Genomic DNA, 18,744 nt, shown 5'->3' on the forward strand with positions numbered 1-18,744 from the left:
AGATAATTTCAGTTTACTTTCTTTCAATAGAGCTGATTTGTTGCTTGTTCCTTCATTATCTTTTGTTCTGTCACAAGGTATTGACTTAGAGAACATCGTCTACTATAAGGATGATACACACTACTTTGTCATGACTGCCAAAAAACAGAGCTTGCTGGATAAAGGCGTAATACGACATGTGGGTATTAACTTTTATATTTTAAGATTTGGGGAGATTTTGCTTTCAATATACTGAAAGAACACTCTTCTTGCACCACATTATGTTATTATACAGGTATATTTTAGAACACAAACATTTGTGGTTAATGCCCTTCTGAGGCATTTTCAGCCATTAGAAGTGTTACAAGAATGTTATACCATCCGAACTTGTCAGTGTGGGGGTTTTGAGCATGCTAAGAAAGAGTATGCAGAAATAACTTTTGTTGGCTTATTTGGGCTTTTCATTTATATAATGAAAAGACAGAGTAAAGAAAGTTTACCAGAGTCTAATTCTGACAGAAGCAAATGTAAAAGTGGTTTGTCTGTAAGTGAATGCAAAAAGATTGAGGTCTTGCTCCTTTTGTGTGAAGTGAAAAGCTCAGAAGTTTCTTTGGCTTTTCACACTCAGAAATGCCAGTAGTATTTACAGATTTTTTTGTCCAACTTATACACATTGCTAGGAATGTAAGAATGAAAGGGCAGACCTTTATCAGTGGATTTGTATATAATTTCATGCCCACTTTTATATATATACAACCTTGTGGATTTGGCTGTCTCACTTTTACTCGTTTCTCTTTGTTAGGATTATGCTGATACGGAATTATTACTCTCACGGGAGAACGTGGACCAGGAAGCTTTGCTAAACTATGCCAGAGAAGCAGCTGACTTTTCCACTAATCAGCAGCTGCCGTCACTGGACTTTGCCATCAACCACTACGGGCAGCCAGATGTGGCAATGTTTGACTTCACGTGCATGTATGCATCAGAGAATGCAGCGCTGGTGCGAGAGCAGAACGGCCACCAGTTACTTGTGGCACTGGTTGGGGACAGTCTCTTGGAGGTTTGTCTTTTAGACTTATCAAAGCATAAGTACAAACCATTGCACCTATCACTGAAATATGCGCTGCCTATAGGACAGTTATTATGAGGTGTGCTGCTGTTGATTGTGTAACAAAGTAAGAGATTTGTATGAAGAGTAGGAGTCCTGGGAAAACAGAATGTTTAGTATGGAAACAATCTTGCTTAAGAAAATATGTGCAGAAACGTCTCTGAAATTGTATCTGTTCCATGTGCTTCTTATTGAGGCAATTACACTCTGTATGGGAACCTACTCTAAGCCTGCTAATAATTAGCATTTTATAGTTGGTTAAAAAGTACAGTATTGAAAAGTAGCTTTTAAGGCACTCTAGACAATGAACTGTTGTTGGAAATAGAGGAGAGTTTGGCTATTGGAGCTCTCATGGACATGATGCGTCTGGCTTCCTCTAGCCCAGTGGGAGTAGAGCTTTAAGCTAATTACTGAGCTAAAATTTCACAGCAGATTATTCCCTGACTATATTCTTGATATTAATTTAAAGCTTTCCCTAACTGATGCTTTTTCTTTCTCGTCTCCTTTTTGTAAACTATAACATTAGCCATTTTGGCCAATGGGAACTGGAATAGCGAGAGGATTTTTAGCTGCAATGGACTCTGCTTGGATGGTACGAAGTTGGTCACTCGGAGCAAGTCCTTTGGAAGTTCTTGCAGAGAGGTAATAGAAAAAAATGCTTACATTTTGAGTTGTAATCTAATCCTCCAACATCTTGTCATTTATTCTAGTTCCTTCTAGTATAAATACATAGATAAAATATGAGATACAGATTCCCGCTGTTTTTAGAGGGTGCTTGTAGCTATAACTGAATTAAAGAAAAATGTCCATAGCAGCTGATAAACTGAAGTATATTAATAGAAGAAAAGTAAATATTGCAGCTGTTCTTGGTCCTAGTGGTACAAAACTGATTAGGTGGAGAGTCTCTTCTTGGTGTTACTGGTAACATAGAGAAAGTGAGCCTAACTTACTGTCACAAGAATTGCAATAGCAAACCAGATGAAGGTGCCTTTAAAAAGAGAAATAAAAAAATGTTCTCTCCCTTCTTATCTTGTAAATATCTTTTACAATTTTCTCTCAAAGAAGCTACAACCTGTTTTTTATTTCAGATAATTATTCACTTTGTTTCATGTGAGCCAAAGAATGTCTTGTCTTTTTTTCTTTCTTTGAGTATCATGTTCTTGATGTTTTTATCATCTTTTGGTGAGACTTGTTCTGGTGACATAAGGTCATTGCTTAGAATCAGACCTTGAGTGTTTAAAAAATGGAGTTTAAGCAATGTGTAAGAACCTATTTTAAACAACTGCAACTTCTATTAGGAGCTGTAGCATAAATTTTTAAACTCCATGCTAAATATTTAATATTTTGCTTTTTTAATTTTGAGAAATGGTGAAGTTAATCATGTTTCAGTTGTTGCCATACATTATTAGACATTTGCAGAGAGCAATAAGATCCCTCCTCAGCCTTCTTTCCTTCACGCTGGCCAAATCCACTTTCCTTAGCCTCTCCCCACAGGCTGAGTACTCCAGTTCCCTTGGTAGGACTTCTTTCTGAGTCATTTTCAGAGTGTCAATGTTTTCCTGTGCTGGGGAACCCCTTTAGTTGTGGTCAGTGTATTATTCTTTCCTTCTGATTTTTGGAGTTGTATTATATTGCAAATTTAAATATACATATAAGAATTTTTAGCTATTGAAGTTTTTTCTCTTCAGAATTGATTTAGCAGTATTAATAGCGTTGCATCTTTTCTATTTAAAAAAAAACTCAACAAACACAAAATAAAAAGATTATTCTTCTTTTTCCAAGGGAAAGCATTTATAGACTACTGCCTCAGACCACCCCTGAGAATGTGAGTAAAAACTTCAGCCATTATAGCATTGATCCAGCCACTCGGTATCCCAATATCAACGTCAACTTCTTGCGACCACAGCAGGTAACTGGAGAGAAGTGATGCTTCTGAATGTTTGTATTCTGCACTGTCTTTTCTTATGTGAAACTGTGCTAGTATTTTAGGGATAATGACCTGACTGTGGTGGTAGAACTTGGAAGCAGTGAAATGCAGAGTTGACCTCTTTACTAAATTCCTATTTTGTTCAGAGTTTTGAAGTCTTAAAAGTGTGCTTAAAAATTCAGTTGTATTTTTGATTTTGCCTGCGTTTTCTAGTGCCAGTTTATGATTGCAATCTTGTACCCACTGAGCAGCATCAGTCAGCTAGACTGTTCAGTACTGACAAGTTGTTCCTTGTTCAGGACTTCCTGGGCTAGAGATTTCTGTTACATAAAAATACTTGTTCTTTTGCCTTGGGATAGCTGCTGCTCATCCTGCTCTTTTCTGTATCCATTGGGTACGCAGTGTGTTGGTAACTTGTAATTTTCTGTATCATTTTAGGTACGCCACTTGTATAATACAGGAGATTTGAAAGACATACACCTGGAAATAGAGAATTTTGTGAACTCCAGGACACCAAAGCTGACTCGGAATGGTAGGCCTGGTTACTGCTCCATTCCTTTTGATATTCAGATGCCGCTTCAGTGCAGCGCACGTAGAGTAACAGGGCTGTGCTGTATTGTTTAGCCAGCTTCTTTTGGTTTAGATAAAGCAATTATTTTGTCAAAAATCTGATTTTTTTTTTTCTAGTCATTCAAGTTTCAATTAACGTGCAAATATACTTTTATTTGCCTGATTTCCCTCCTTTATAATGCTGTTAAAATTTTAGAGCATATTTCCTTATACAAGCATTTTCTTCATTTCTTTTATCCTATAAGAATATCCTTACTATAGTACATATACTATATTATAGTATATACTATACTATAATAGTATAGTATATAGTATATACTATACTATTCTATACTATAGAATTCACTCTAATCATAAACCCAAAATTCTAATAAAAATAACAGAAGGTATGTCTATTACAGTCTTTCATGGTCATACTTTTCTTTAGTTAAGAAAAGCTCATCTCCTAGCTTAATTAAGTGAAACATCACTTTACTTGCATTATTCTATCCAGATGGTGTTTGGGGACTCCCTCAATAGTGCTTTGCTACTGAACTTCCTTTTGCTGCTCAAAATCTGCGTAGTCTTTGGATATGTTCTTTGGCCTGCAACCATATCCCTTTGGGCAGTAATCTTGTCAGATCTTGCAGTAAGGCAAGGTCAAAATAGGTCAGTACTTCTAATGGAAAGCTTTCAATAGAAAATAAAGAGTTGCAAAAGTACTTTTGCAGTTCTTCCATTAGAAACGCTGTATCTGGGCTTCAGAGAATATTGTACTACTCTATAGTCTTTAGGTTGTGTTTAAAACAAGCCTTTGTGATTTTCTTTATAATTATTTGGGCTCTTTTAGGGTGAATTGTATGTCAAATTATAACTTTGGTAGATACTTTTTAGTGAATGATAAATCCTTTCTTGCACCTAAATTAGATGTAATAGTCTTTAAAAAAAATGCTACTGTTTAGTTGTGTCCCATGCTGCCCATTGTAGAAGGAGCTTATCCTTTGCATGAAAAGTTTTGTTTGTTGATTTCTATTTTTTATGATGTAGTTACAATTCAGAAAAGAGATTTTGTGTATTTCTACTTAACAGCATGATTTCTTACAGAGTCTGTAGCTCGCTCTAGTAAATTGCTCAGTTGGTGCCAGAGGCAGACAGATGGGTATGCTGGTGTAAATGTGACAGATCTCACGATGTCATGGAAAAGTGGCTTAGCTTTGTGTGCCATTATCCACAGATACCGCCCAGACTTAATGTAAGTAATTTGCTCTTTTGAAGATTTGGGGAGAGCAGAACAGTAGTTTTATTTCAAACTAGTACTACTGAGACTGAGGCAATGCATTTGTGACTAATAAAGAAATGGATTGAAATGAATTCAATTAAGCTTGATGGAAGCTAATGTACAAGTGATTCACCAGTGGAGTGGAAGGTTGTAATAGCTTAATGAATATGAAGGTAAACATGTTGTCATTTTCCTTTATGGATGATTTGACAAAATGAAAGTTCGAATTGGTACAGACTAGAATGCTTTATTGTCAGAAAAACTCTTCTCTCTGTGGAATTAGTCAGGAACAGTTGATGGGCTCAGAAAAATTTCTAGTGAACAAGTCTCTACACAGGCCTTCATAATCTCCTTTTTGACAGTAACTCTTTTTAAAGTTGAGGCTGCCCCTTATAGAAGTAGTGACTCACTGTCTGAACAGAGAGGTTGTGCCTGTAAACTCTGTAGTGGGTAAAATAGCTACCCCATTCTAGAACAGGAGAGCACTGGCTGGCAGAGGTACCAGTAGGTCCTTAAAAGGGAAAAAAAAATACTCTTTATTAAAAGAGTAACAAATAAAAAAAGAAAGTTTGAGAAAAGTTCATCAACCCTACAATACAAAATAATTTGTTGGCAAGTAAATTTGAGAGATTTAAAAAAAAGCACCTGAATCCTTTCAGAAGACTGGTTTCCACTTGATTCATTGCACACCCTCTTCCTGCCTGTTGCAGAGACTTTGATTCTTTGGATGAACACAATGTGGAGAAGAATAACCAGCTGGCCTTTGACATTGCTGAAAAAGAGTTTGGAATATCTCCCATTATGACTGGAAAGGAAATGGCATCTGTCGGGGAACCAGATAAACTCTCCATGGTGATGTACCTCACGCAGTTCTATGAGATGTTCAAAGACACCATCCCTTCCAGTGGTAAGGAATTTGGTGCAGGTCTATGATCTTTAAAGACAGCTGCAGAATGAGTATGTCTTATTTTCATGCTTTTTCCACGTGAGCGTATAACTTGTTACTCGCTAACTTTATGTAACAAAAAGTTACCTTCTTATTGTTGGTATCATTATTGCTGCTAACCATGTTAGCAATATCAGGAGCAAAACGGGGAATTAAACTAATTCAAACTGATGTCCTCGTAAGTTTAAGGTCACTTCAGTGCTACTAGGCAACTTCTCTGCTTTCTTGCTGTTATTAGGGGTTCATCAGTCTTCATTAATGTGAGATGCCTTGTTAGTAATTTTTTAGTAGGTAATTCCTAATTCTGGCCAAGGTTTATAGCTTTTATTTACCATCCATGAATAGTGAGAGTAACTCTAGGCCAATGAGAGGCAATTACATTCTTCAGTTATAATCTGTCTTTCATTCCTGCCTAACAGAAGCAAAAATTGTCCATCTCTAAGTCTTAAAAATGCAGTAATTTTTTTTTTGTTTGTTTTGTTGGTTTTTTTTTTTTTTTTTTTTTTTTTGTTATTAATGATCTTATAATTTCCTAAGATATTCAAGTATATAATTCTGATGGAAAAAAAGATATGTTTGATAGCCTTTAAAAAATATAGTGTGTTATCGATTAGGAATTATTTCCAAAACTCTGAACTCATTCTATTAATACTGATGACGATGATGCTCTTCAAATATGAAACTGAACAAACACAGTATTCTGGGTCGTTACAAAACCTAGAGGGAGAATTGATTCTGGCAAAATGAAGAAAGCATTATGTTATGTATTTAATAACAGCACTTCAGAAATAATTTCTTGGCATTCCTTCTCCGACCTGTTCCTCCTTACAGATAGTGTGGATCTGAATGCAGAAGAAAAGGCCGCCCTAATTGCCAGTACCAAATCTCCAATCTCTTTTCTCAGTAAACTGGGACAAAGTATATCTCGGAAACGCACTCCAAAGGTAACCATGACAGAAATGAATATGTCTGTCTGTCTGCCATGTATCTTCCAAAAACCAGATGTTCATCAGCTCTTGACAATGCATGACTTTTATAATTGCAGAATTACATTGGTAATGTGCATTCTCAGTTTGTGATATACTTCAGTCTTAAAATCTTGGCTTTTTGGAGGAATTTGGGGATATACTTCAATCAGGTAGACTTTCCAATATGAATGCTAGAAATCCCTAAGGAGGATAAAGGGAAAAACAAACAAACAAAAGCAAACAAACAGAAGCAGCAACAACAAACTCTTTCCTTAAACAGATGGAGAATGACCTTAGAGAATTAATTAGTTGTGTTGCAAAGCTTAAGCGCACTGATGACATTTACCTCAGGCTAGAAATATACAAGAGTCTTTATCCTTGTTTTCCTTCCTCTATTTTCAGGACAAAAAAGAAAAGGAATTGGACGGTGCAGGAAAGAGGAGGAAAACCAGCCAATCTGAGGATGTAAGTATTACAATGAGAAAGGTGTAAAGAAGAAAAATATATACGGTACATTCTTCATTCTCATTTAAATCCTTTTGTTTTCTATAACCAGGTAGGCCTTACTTGAGAATTTCTAAATTAAAATTCTTCTTCAAAGGTTATTCTCTGTTCTATTTGTAGGGAAAATACTTTATTGATGTTTATGAGAATACACTAGAAATGAAATGTGCATTTCCTTCATTTTCTATTTTTACTGCAGTTTACTTTGATTTGATGAGTGCACCAAGAATAAAACTTCATTTAGTAAAGCCATTCAGGAATCGGAAGTTTCATTCATATTGGATCTGTAGTCTCAGTTAGTGCAAAATGCATACATATCCAGTATGCTTCACAAGGTAGTCCTTCAGATCAAGTGCTTATAGCCAAACAGATATAAATGAGCTAAAATTGAATGCTTGGAATTGTCAATGAAGTTGTGATGATATCCATTTGTTTTATGTCAGTGGATTTATGAGGGTGTTTGGTGTCTTTGGTAGGTAAATGTATCAAGTAAGGTTGGAAAAATGAGAAAAGCTTATCAGAGCTTTTGATGGCATACCAAAGAAAATTAAAATGTGAGCTTTTCATAGAATCATAGAATCACCAAGGTTGGAAAAGACCTAAAAGATCATCCAGTCCAACCGTTCACCTATTCCCAATAGCTCCTACTAAACCATGTCCCTCAATACAACATCCAGTCTTTCCTTGAACACCCCCAGGGTCGGTGACTCCACCACCTCCCTGGGCAGTCCGTTCCAGTGCCTGACCACCCTTTCTGAAAAGTAATACTTCCTCATGTCCAGCCTGAATCTCCCCTGCCGTAGCTTGAAGCCATTCCCCCTGGTCCTATCACTAATGACACGAGAGAAGAGGCCGACCCCCAGCTCACTACAACCTCCCTTCAGGAAGTTATAGAGAGCAATGAGGTCTCCCCTGAGCCTCCTCTTCTCCAGGCTGAACATTCCCAGCTCCTTCAGCCTCTCCTCATATGGCCTGTGTTCCAGACCCCTCACCAGCTTTGTTGCCCTCCTTTGAACACGTTCCAGGGCCACAATATCTTTCTTGCAGTGAGGGGCCCAAAACTGGACACAGTACTCGAGGTGCGGCCTCACCAGTGCTGAATACAGGGGAACAATCACCTCTCTGCTCCTGCTTGCAACACTGTTTCTGATGCAAGCCAGGATGCCATTGGCCTTCTTAGCCACCTGGGCACACTGTCGGCTCATGTTCAGCCGAGCATCAATCAATACCCCCAGGTCCATTTCCTCTACGCAGTCCTCCAGCCACACCGCCCCAAGCCTGTAGCGTCGCCTGGGGTTGTTGTGGCCGAAGTGCAGGACCCGGCATTTGGCCTTGTTGAAACTCATCCTATTGGCTTCAGCCCAACTCTCCAGCCTGTCCAGATCCCTCTGTAGGGCCTCGCTACCCCCAGGCAGATCCACACTTCCAGCCAATTTGGTGTCATCTGCGAATTTACTGAGGGTGCACTCGATGCCCTCATCGAGGTCATCAATAAAGATATTGAAGAGGACAGGCCCCAGCACCGACCCCTGGGGAACACCACTCACAACCGGTCGCCAGCTGGATTTGACTCCATTTACCACCACTCTCTGTGCCCGGCCCTCCAACCAGCTCCTTACCCAGCCAAGAGTGTATCCATCCTAATGCAGAGTGGCAGATTTGTTTTCTACAGCCTAGAAACCTAGTACAGCAAAGAGCAAGAGTGGAAAAGGTGATTCGGATGTACTTGTTAAATGTTGATCTCACTGACTGATAGGAGGACATTCCTCGAAGCTACAGAGAAGAAAGACCTACACTGGTGAGTGCCCTGACAGAGAGGAGAATTGATGCTGCCATTGGGAATCAGAACAAAGTCAAGTCCATGGCAACCCAGCTTCTGGCCAAGTTTGAGGAGAATGCACCAGTACAGTCCTCAACATTACGAAGACAGGTAGGAGATGGTCAATAAATCCTCGTATTTTGAAATCATGATAGAAAATCGTGAGTAATAACATGCATTCCTCAAGACTGGATGCTAGTGGTGCCCTTCTACTGCAAAGGCTCCCCTAGGGAGGAGTGAAGGTTACTCCATAGAGAAAAAAGTTAAATTTAGGAGTATGAGATAGTGAACTTCCTAATGAAAGTCCACTTCGTTGTTACTGCCAGTATGATGTTTTATAATCTCATTCAAAAATATCTTACAAGTAATTAGGTTTTTTTTATAACTGCTATTGCTCATGGAAAAGCTGTCCAGGAAAATCCCATTTCTAACCTTTAAGAATTCTAATTTAGTTTCTAATTTGAAGATTTTCATTATCAGGTTGTGTTTTTATGCTTGTGAACTGTGATTAAGTTTTCTACCTGTACATAAGCATAGCAGGTAAATACCTGGGAGGTTCTTCACAATCAGAATATTTATATCAATTCAAATGAGGCTTTCTGACGACTGCTGGTTATTCAGTACAGTATCTGAACTACTGCAACTGCAAGATAGTCATATCTGAAGTTATGTTGAGTCACTTCAAGACACTGCTAGCAGTGCAGTGTCAGCAGTATAAGGCTCAGTATGGTTTAAGTGCCTGAGTTCTTGCTCTAATGGTTACTTCATCTTAATAGCTTGTGTCAAACTCAGAGCTGCTGTGGCCAGATTGCGAATGGGATCTTATCTAACTACTTTAAGTTGAATTTATGTATACATATGCTACATTGCATACCACTGTTAGTAGCACAGCATAATCTCAAAATGGTGACATTTATCCTATTGTTTACCAGTAAAATGTTTCCTTAGCCATTGCATGCTGTCTTGAATAACCAGGCTGAATTGAAGAAAAAATGAAAACAAAGGGACAAAGGGCAGGTCCAAAAAATGTGCATTTCCCCCTCCTTTTTTTTTTTTTTTTTTTAAAATGTCTTTTCCCTTTTCATATATGACTTGCTAAATGAATTCTCCCCTACCCTCTTTTTTTTTTTTTCTTAAATGTTTGTCTGTCTGATTGTATCTCCCATTTCTTTGGCTTTCTTCAAATTTTTGTTGCTGTTGTATCATTCCCCCTTGCTCCCAACCCACTTGCCCTGCAACCTGCATGCAGCAACCTGTCCTGCCTTATCAAGAACGCGTTCACAATCAACCATCCAGCAGACGAGAGCAGGGCCGTCTAGCTCCTATACCCCAGTGGAAACAGGTAAAGAAATTGATTGAATGTGATCTGTTGCCTGCACCCAATGCCAGCTCTCACTGTCCTTTTTTTAAACCAATCCTTTTCCAGCAAAACCAATCTTTATAATGCCAGTCTCTTATTTTTAACAGTTTAATTTATTATGAATAAAAATCAAAGCCTGCCTGTTATGCTTATTCTAGCTTTCTGGGGCTTCAGTGGTTGTTTCATAAGAAACTTTGCCTGCAGATGCAGGTGTTGTATTGTCTGAGATATTTCTTTATTATTCTTGTGGAAAATAATAGAGAGCATGTAGGCAGTTATTGCAGCCAGCGAGATTAAAAGTGTTGTGGAGTCTGTAATTATTGAAGCTTGTCATTAGTATAAAAAGTAAAATTGGTTATTAGTTTTTCTATTCACGTGAAATCTTACATGTTTGCCAGTTAGAAGAGGTTTTTCAGTTACTGTGGATTCCCTTTCTTTGTGACCCAGCTTTCCTTGCCACTTTATCATCTTCATTGTGTTGCAAATTCCCGTAGTACTGTAGTATAAGTGTATTTTAGACTTTCTGCCACACAGAGTGACAGAACATGGATCAAGAGAAGAAAAATCAATAGGTATCATATTTTATTTTTTCTCTGATGTGTTTTGACTCACTGTCACTACTTGGGGTTTTTTTTTTTTTCAGCAGCACAATTCAAATGGAAGGCTTGTGACAGTCAGTCTTCTCAGGCAAACAGGATACCTATCTTACTGCTTGGTCTGCTTCCATCTTTCCCTGTGAAAATCACACTCTTGTTTCTTTAGAGTGCTGAGATATATTTTTCTAGTAGTCATAATTTAGACAAGCACCTGTTTCTTTCTAGTTGCAATTTTATCAGTGCGTACTATGGAGTCAAGAGGAAGAAATCAACACTACTTTGGAAGTTGACTTTTCTGCATGTTTTTGGATTCATGATATACTTTATGCTTAAGGTATTCAGTGCAAGTAGTGCTTCACATCATGGCCAGTGCCAAGATTTCTTTTCAGTGCTATCATCTAGAAGATTTTTTCCCAAAGAAGACTCAAAGCAGGAGAATTGTTGTCATTAGGACTGTCAACATTATGTTTAGTTTTTCTGACTTGTTTATTCTTCTACCTTCTCTTCAAAATTTCCTTTATAATCTAATGAGTATTTTCAAGTGGCTCATCATCCATGATTAAGACAGATTTCAGATTTTAAGAGTGCAACTCCATATAGGGGAGAAATGGTGGAGAAGAATTGTAGACAGCTGTACAATACTGGTATAGTTGATGAGCACTGCTTGTGGTGCCCTCTACCTTACAATAAAAGGAAAACTGAATTGCATTGGTTGTATTTCTCAGTTCAGATGAATTAAGATTTGTGCTTTTGTACTTGGGGAAGATCCCATCCCTGCAGCCTGGAGAGTTGTCTTTGAACCTACTATTGAAACTTTATGAAGGCCTTGTAATCTAGTCTTTATGATGAAACACAGAAGTTCTTATTGTCTTCCTTTTGTAACTGATCAAAGAGGACAAACTTATGTTTCTCATTTTTATGATGATGATTTTCTTCTCAAAAGTAGTTTATTCTTGTTTTTGTTCTTGTTTGGAACTATACAGTTTATTGAACAGGAGAGAAAGAAGTCCTTTGGTTTCCCTCAACATTGATAGCCATCTCCATGTACATGGCAATGTAGGGCAGATCCTTGGAAAAAACAAATTATTGTACTTTTCAAGAGCTTTTTTTTTATTTAACAGGACATTGTCAGCTGTCTTTGGGTACTTTTCCACTCACGATTGCCTCTGAAGTATTTTCTTAATCTTACCTCAGTGAGCTCTACTGTGTCAACAGAAGATGCTTGATTCTTGGTGCGGAGTTCATGCTGGATTTTGCAGTGGTTTTCATCTGACAGTGAAATGTGAAAGAGTAAAAGTGGATCTCCTAGGTGCACAGTCTGCAAAATTAGGATCAAAGTAACAGTTCATGTCCCTATTCCAGAGGTTCCTTAGGACTTTTGGGGAAATGAAGAACATCGCTTGTCTCTATCCAAAAGCCTTTTGAACTGTTTATTCTGAATTCATGGGAGATCAGGAGAGGCTAGAAGCCATCCAGTGAACCAAATAGCCAGTTTTGCTAAGTTGGTACAGACATCCATCCTGCAGGAAGTTGTTGTTGAAGCAGTGCTTCAGCTGACTGCTGAGAGTGCTAATTCTAGCTGCTTAGGCATGTGGAATCTGATAGCTGTGAGACTGCGTTACTACAGTACTGGAACAGCCTTCTATGGTAACATTAAGCACTAGTTACAAAGCTATTCCCTGCACCACAGATCACCAGCAGTGGAATTGGTGCTGGATGCCTGTATGTGTTGTGGAGATGCTGTAATGGAGTGGTATCGCTCCTGACAAACTCTTCAGGAAACATTTGTGTTTGCTGTAAAGAGCTGATTTAGGAAGAGCTGCTCATGAAGGTATGGGAGAGGGTTCTCTTGTTTGGCACAGGTATCAAGAGTTCAGAAGCAGAACCTTCCTTCAGTGAGTCCGCATAACGTATCACATAGTGGAAGCCTTCTATTGAGGAGTCTTTTGAAGAGGAGTAAAGTGGTTTTCAAGGGGACAAACTAGTGACCTGCTTTAGAGGGAAACAACTAATTGCCTAATATTCTTGGCCACAGGTGGGGTGATGTTGAGGTCCTAAGGGGTTCTTGGGAGAAGGGCAGTTTCCTATGCTGTGATTGATAGGTTTGGTCCTGCATCTTGGACCACCTGTTTTGATGAAGGATATGCACCTGCCGTGGGCTATGATCTGCCAATGGCTGACAGATGAATTTTCTTAGCTGTACTTGCTTATCAGTAAGTCTAAGATCTTGCTTTGCTTTAGAGTTAAAAGAGTTATCAGACCAGCAATGTAATGAGATCATAATGGAGAGTGTTTCTGGGTGGTTTGTAGAGCTAGGATAGGGTGGCTTGGTACAACAAAATTCTGTTAAGTCCTGGCAGAATCTGTTCTGAAGGAGTTCTTACTTTCATCACAAGACTTTCTTGCTATCTCTCTTTCAAAGGCATAACCTTGAAACATTAGAAACCTGTTCAGTCTGCTTCTGTGCATTCAGTGTGGCCTGCATTTTCCTCATGAATTGGACTGCAGTATTTTCTTTGTTGAACTATACATTGGGAATGTTCATCTGTACTGTCAAAGCTTGTTCGCGGTACTAGGAGCACCTCAGCAGCACCTAGTAATGAATTGAGATAGTGTTTGTGCACGTGCACGGTAGAAATCTGAGGAAGTTTTTTTAAGGGATATATGTTCACATAAAGTCTGGATTGTGTTTTATGGTATGGTGGTTAATCTCAAATTAACTCCTTGCTGTACAGAAATTTCTTCCATATTGTGTACTACTGCTTTCCGTTTTCACTGCTTTTGGGCAGTCATGTTTTTTGAGCTTCTCATCTGGGATCATGAAGCCATGTAGTCTATCCAGAAGAATATATGACTGCTTGGGTATGGTATGGGAAATTAGCCGATTAAAATGAATCTTGTCCTAATTTTCCAGTTTTCAGCAATTTTCTGCCAGTTTCAGAGATGTCCTCCCAACAAGAAGAGTGTAATGCACAAGCTGAAATCACTGATGTATGCAAAGACATCTGATGTGTTGCTTGTAAGACAGAATCCACATGCTGTATAATGCAGATCTCTTCTGCCTCTGGAGGTCTGATGCTTGTTCTTTTGAGGTGGTTCCCTGAAATATGAGAAAAGCACAGCAGTAAAAACACTTCTCAGTGACTCTGTTATAATTGTGATCTTTGAAGACATGTAGTGAATGAAATGGCCACAGACAGCTGGAGCTGAAATCTCAGTAGAAGAGAGCTTACATTACCAATACTGTTTTTCCTAATTAATTTCTCATTTGAATATGTTGATATGTTTTTGTTTCCTCATTCCTATAGCCGTCTTTGTATTTGCATGTTCAAGAATGGATCTTAGATCCTATATAATGCTATATACTATGATCTGTTGTGGAAAATTACACAACCTTGTGAATATACTGAAATCTGAAATGCAAACTAGGCTGTTGTTAGATGACAGTCTACAAACAGCTGTAGTGGTTGAAAATGTTGCCAGCCTTTCTGCTTGAAATTAGTGCCTTCAAGGCTGAGCGTATAAATGTTCCTCATCCACTTCAGTGCAAAGTCATGTGGCTTAGTTTTAAGCTGCTTGTAGCATCTGTTTGAATTAAAATTTACTTTTTTGCTGAAGGGGAAGAGAACACCCAAAAGATGTTCATGCCATCTCAGCTGTCAGGACCATAATGAACATCCATATATTTTTAGACAGCATGCTGTTTCTTTAAAAGCTATGTAACAGTGGTTCCAGTGGTTCCAGGTACACAAGTTTTTTTTTGTTTTTTTTTTTCAGTGCAGCAATTACCAGATTTGCTCTGGTAGAAAGAATAGGCAGAAGATGTGTTAAAAGACTATCCATAAGAATGACATAAAGAACTATGAAGGCATGTTCTTATGGTGTATGAAAATGAGGACATACCTGCATTGTGCAGTCTTCAAATTACCAGCTGTGTACATATTGCCTTTAAAGCAGCAATATTTCTGTTCTAGTAGGATAGCAAAGAGCAGTTCAGTTTACCTGAGATGGTTTAATATCTGTAAGGCAGAGAAGATGGATTTGAAGCTGAGAACAGAGCACTATGACTTGAATTATGTTGCTAATGAACTGCAAGCAGACTAATTAAGTCAACACAGCGGATATTTTTAAACTCTGCAGAGCACAGCAATAAGCAGTTTTTTTGTGAAGCAAAAAGTGCAGTCCAATTCCGCTGTTGAGAGTTCCAAGTTGCATATTTGTCTGTGAGTCAGAAACGGTTGGTTTAGTTGGTTATTGCTGTAACTACACGTTTATTGGCTGTCTGCAGAAGATTCTGCCCAACAGACGTGATCATGTGAGTACAGGAGAAAAATCTACCTCTTTCAACTTTGGTACAACTGGCTTTAGATCATTGGTAAGAGGTGTGAGCAGAAGATTGCAGTCTCCCAGCTTATGCATTCTGGCCTGTCCTCCCAAAGTCAATGAATGGGAATGTTAGCTTTCCTGCCATTATTACAATTTTTTATTTCTTTTTCTTTTTTAAAAAAAGATGAGGAGTAAGGAACGTTCTCGGACCTGCCCCAAAAAAGTGATCATGCTCTCTTCTTCCACTCCACCTTCCTCTCCACCGTATCCCAGACTGCAGGTGATTCCCTCTGCATGCTCTGTCCCTCTCTCTTCATTGCTGCTTGTACAAGTGACTAAATCAATTACCAGAAATCCCATTTATAAATACATTTCCAATTTTCTTTTCTCGTATGTAGATAAGGCTTCATCAAACTCTTATATTAGACACACTTTATAGTGTTATCTCACTATTATCTGATGCACTGGAGATTCTGAGATTTCACTGTAGGGTAATTGGTAATCACAGTAGCCTTCTTCAATTTTGACTTGAAGCGAAGTACAAGTGAAATTGAAGGGTCAAGTCTACCCTTAAAGTGTATACATGCTGCTTAGAAATTCAACGGATTGCTTCTGTCTTAGCAAAAATTTCTTTTTTCTACACAGAAGTTAAATCTTTTTGGAGTAATTCAGAGATGGAGACTGCAAGTTTTCTCCATCTCTGCTTTTTGTTTATACAAGTGTGAGTGAGAATTTCCTCTTTTCTCCATGAAAGTCTTTTAAGTTTACTTGTATGAAGTGCTTTTTTGAACTGTTGTGCATATGCCTGATGTGATCCTTCTGTTTCCCCCACATTCAGTCCTTTGTCTCAAGAAGACTTTGCATTCTGTCTGTCTTAGTCTGGATTCAGTGTAAGCCTTATTCTGCACACAGCATATACATGTGCAGCCGTGTGTACACGTGTATTTGTCTTTCTAGTTAAATATTACCTGAAATCTTTAAATGCCTGTTTGTTTGTTGTACACAGTCATCCTGCTTCTTTCAGTTGTATCTATTTTTGTTTCATTTTCCTACTGCAGTAATAAATCCCACTCCTTCCTCAACCTTGAACTAATCTTTAGGAGATAAAAAGGCAGCTGCAGTTCCCAAGACATCCCATACATTCAATAGACATTACACAAGTAAATTTCTCCAGAGATTGATAATGTTTCTTTTCTGTTTGCCTATCAACCCTATAAACACATGTCACCTTTAAGGAAAGTAGAGAAGGGTCATTTCTTTCTGACCCATATGTACTCTGCCACCTCTCTCCTGTATCAGACTGTGCACCCACAAGATGAATCAGGGCTGCTTGTTGATCTGATTTAAAACTGTCTTCACAAAAAAAAGTAATTATTTTTTTGGCACCCTGTGGACAGTGTGGTGCAAGGAAGGGTTCAGGGGTGCACATCTGGCTAGAATGGGCAAAATCCACAGCTAAGCTGGATTGACTGTAATGGGGAATTGTATTATTAGATATTGTGGTAGCTAGCAGTCTTCCTCTTGTCAAAGTCTTTTTAAGATTTTATAAGAAAACAACAGTTTTTCCCCAAGTTTGCAGATAGAAAAGTGAAGGCAGTGGTAAAATTTACCTTTCATCCTATTAGAGGGCAATCATTTTCCATATGAAAAAAGGAGCTTTCAGTAACTGAGGACCCTTTAGCTGTCTCCCCTCCCTCTCTTCTCCAAGTGTTTTGTTTGTCCTGTCTTTCACTTGCCTACTTCAGTCATGAGAATTTACTGCTGCTGGGGTCCAAATATGTTTTCACTATTTTCTGTGTTGTGTCCCATAGGAAAATTTTTGTGTGCCTCTTTGCTTAAAAAAAAAAAAAAAAGTTTCCTCCTTTTAATTCTGAGGAATATATGCATCCTGTGCTACAGAGCTAATCCAGTACAGCCAGTTGATGCCTTTGCCTTTGGAGAGATTTTTTTCCTTTTATTATTTCTCTGAAGTTGCCTTGGGCCAAGGCCTCATGACAAGTCAGGTGGATCTTTGTCCTTCTTACTCTGATGTCTTTTAAAAACTCTCTCTGCACTGCTAATGGAGTCTTTCTGCCACTTCTTTTAATCTTTTATTTACTTCTTTTGAGCTAACATCACAATATGAGTTGTACTGAGTATCTGCTATCTTTATTGCACTAACTGTGATTAAATGAGTTAATATGAATATATAGAGACTTAAATCTTCCCTATGGGAGCCAAATTATTTTTGTCAGTTTTAGAATATTCTTCTTAATAAAATACTTATCTTTCATTATGACTTCTTTGCTGCTCGCATTGTCAACAAAGTGAGACGAAGTCTATTTGACTAGAAAATTGGTCTGTGATTGTTATTAAGCTCATAATTTGTTGCCTGCAGAGATACAGGGATCCTGGTGCTGGATATCCTGGGGAGCAGAGTCCCAGACAGGAAAGGGTAAACAGCATGAACAAATGGCATGGATGCTGATGACACAATGCCGTATTGGATGTGTGCAATTCAGGAGGCAAATGTACCACGTAGTGAAACACACTTACCTAACGCTGCTGTTAACACGCTGCAACTGCAATTAAGAGTGACTATTTCTGTGTGATGTCCACATAAATGCATAACAAGCCTTCATCAACAGTTTGCTATATGCTTTTATTTTGCCATTATTTGGCACTTGAGCTCTTCCCGTTCTTTTTCTCTTACACCTCTTTATTGGAGTATGCTATGGCTGTAGCAGAACAAGAAGAATTATGTTTTGTGCTAATTCATGCGAACACAGTTGCATTGTGTTCGCTGCTTGCTTTCTGGATGGTTAAACAACTGGCATTCCATCCTGCCTCCTACAGGCCAAAGATGAGGCATTATGTAGTATGGAGACTTTGAAGCCTTCTTATTAATGGAATATTCAACAGGCTGTCTAAGCGGTTCAGTATTATGCAGAAGCATGGGAGAAGGAGAGAGAAGCATTCAAAAGAACGAGCTGATTTGAATTCATATTGGCAAATAAATTGACATTCCAGTAAAGGCTTTTAATGAATGAAGTCATAAATGATAGCCAGCTATGAAACCGTTACAACTTCAAAAATGTGTTCTACACAAAAGGCACTTGTGGGCCGAATGTTTTCTGACAGGCAGTGGAAAATGAATGAGCGTGTGTCTGCAGCGACACAGAACCCACAGCTTTATAATAGGCCCTAGTTTTAGTGAAAATGATCTAGTAGAGAGGAGTAGGTGGAACTGAAAGCAGCTGAAAATAGAGAATATTATTAATGCATTTGAATGGGAAATGCGTTTCTCACTGATTGGGTGTGAACCCGGTTTTCTGTTCTGCTTTGAAGAACAGTTAACAACATGTAGCAGCACTCTGGCTTTTTTGACAGATCAAGCCTGAGAT

At 38.4% G+C, this 18,744-nt stretch overlaps 1 protein-coding gene across 1 annotated transcript in view; it reads left to right on the forward strand.

The window, feature by feature from the left end:
* MICAL3 (microtubule associated monooxygenase, calponin and LIM domain containing 3) overlaps positions 1-18,744 on the forward strand; it is a 155,307-nt gene that overhangs the window by 57,824 nt on the left and 78,739 nt on the right. The window contains exons 7-19 of the mRNA XM_052668226.1: positions 78-178; positions 782-1,039; positions 1,614-1,729; positions 2,870-2,996; positions 3,453-3,546; positions 4,668-4,815; positions 5,553-5,749; positions 6,620-6,732; positions 7,159-7,221; positions 9,017-9,190; positions 10,329-10,421; positions 15,546-15,641; positions 17,739-17,795. Of these exons, the coding sequence (XP_052524186.1) occupies positions 78-178; positions 782-1,039; positions 1,614-1,729; positions 2,870-2,996; positions 3,453-3,546; positions 4,668-4,815; positions 5,553-5,749; positions 6,620-6,732; positions 7,159-7,221; positions 9,017-9,190; positions 10,329-10,421; positions 15,546-15,641; positions 17,739-17,795 (1,637 nt within the window). The remainder of the gene's footprint in view (positions 1-77; positions 179-781; positions 1,040-1,613; positions 1,730-2,869; positions 2,997-3,452; positions 3,547-4,667; positions 4,816-5,552; positions 5,750-6,619; positions 6,733-7,158; positions 7,222-9,016; positions 9,191-10,328; positions 10,422-15,545; positions 15,642-17,738; positions 17,796-18,744) is intronic.

The sequence above is a fragment of the Tympanuchus pallidicinctus genome, unplaced genomic scaffold (assembly GCF_026119805.1).
Source record: "Tympanuchus pallidicinctus isolate F22 unplaced genomic scaffold, pur_lepc_1.0 scaffold8, whole genome shotgun sequence".
NCBI classification, from domain to species: domain Eukaryota; kingdom Metazoa; phylum Chordata; class Aves; order Galliformes; family Phasianidae; genus Tympanuchus; species Tympanuchus pallidicinctus.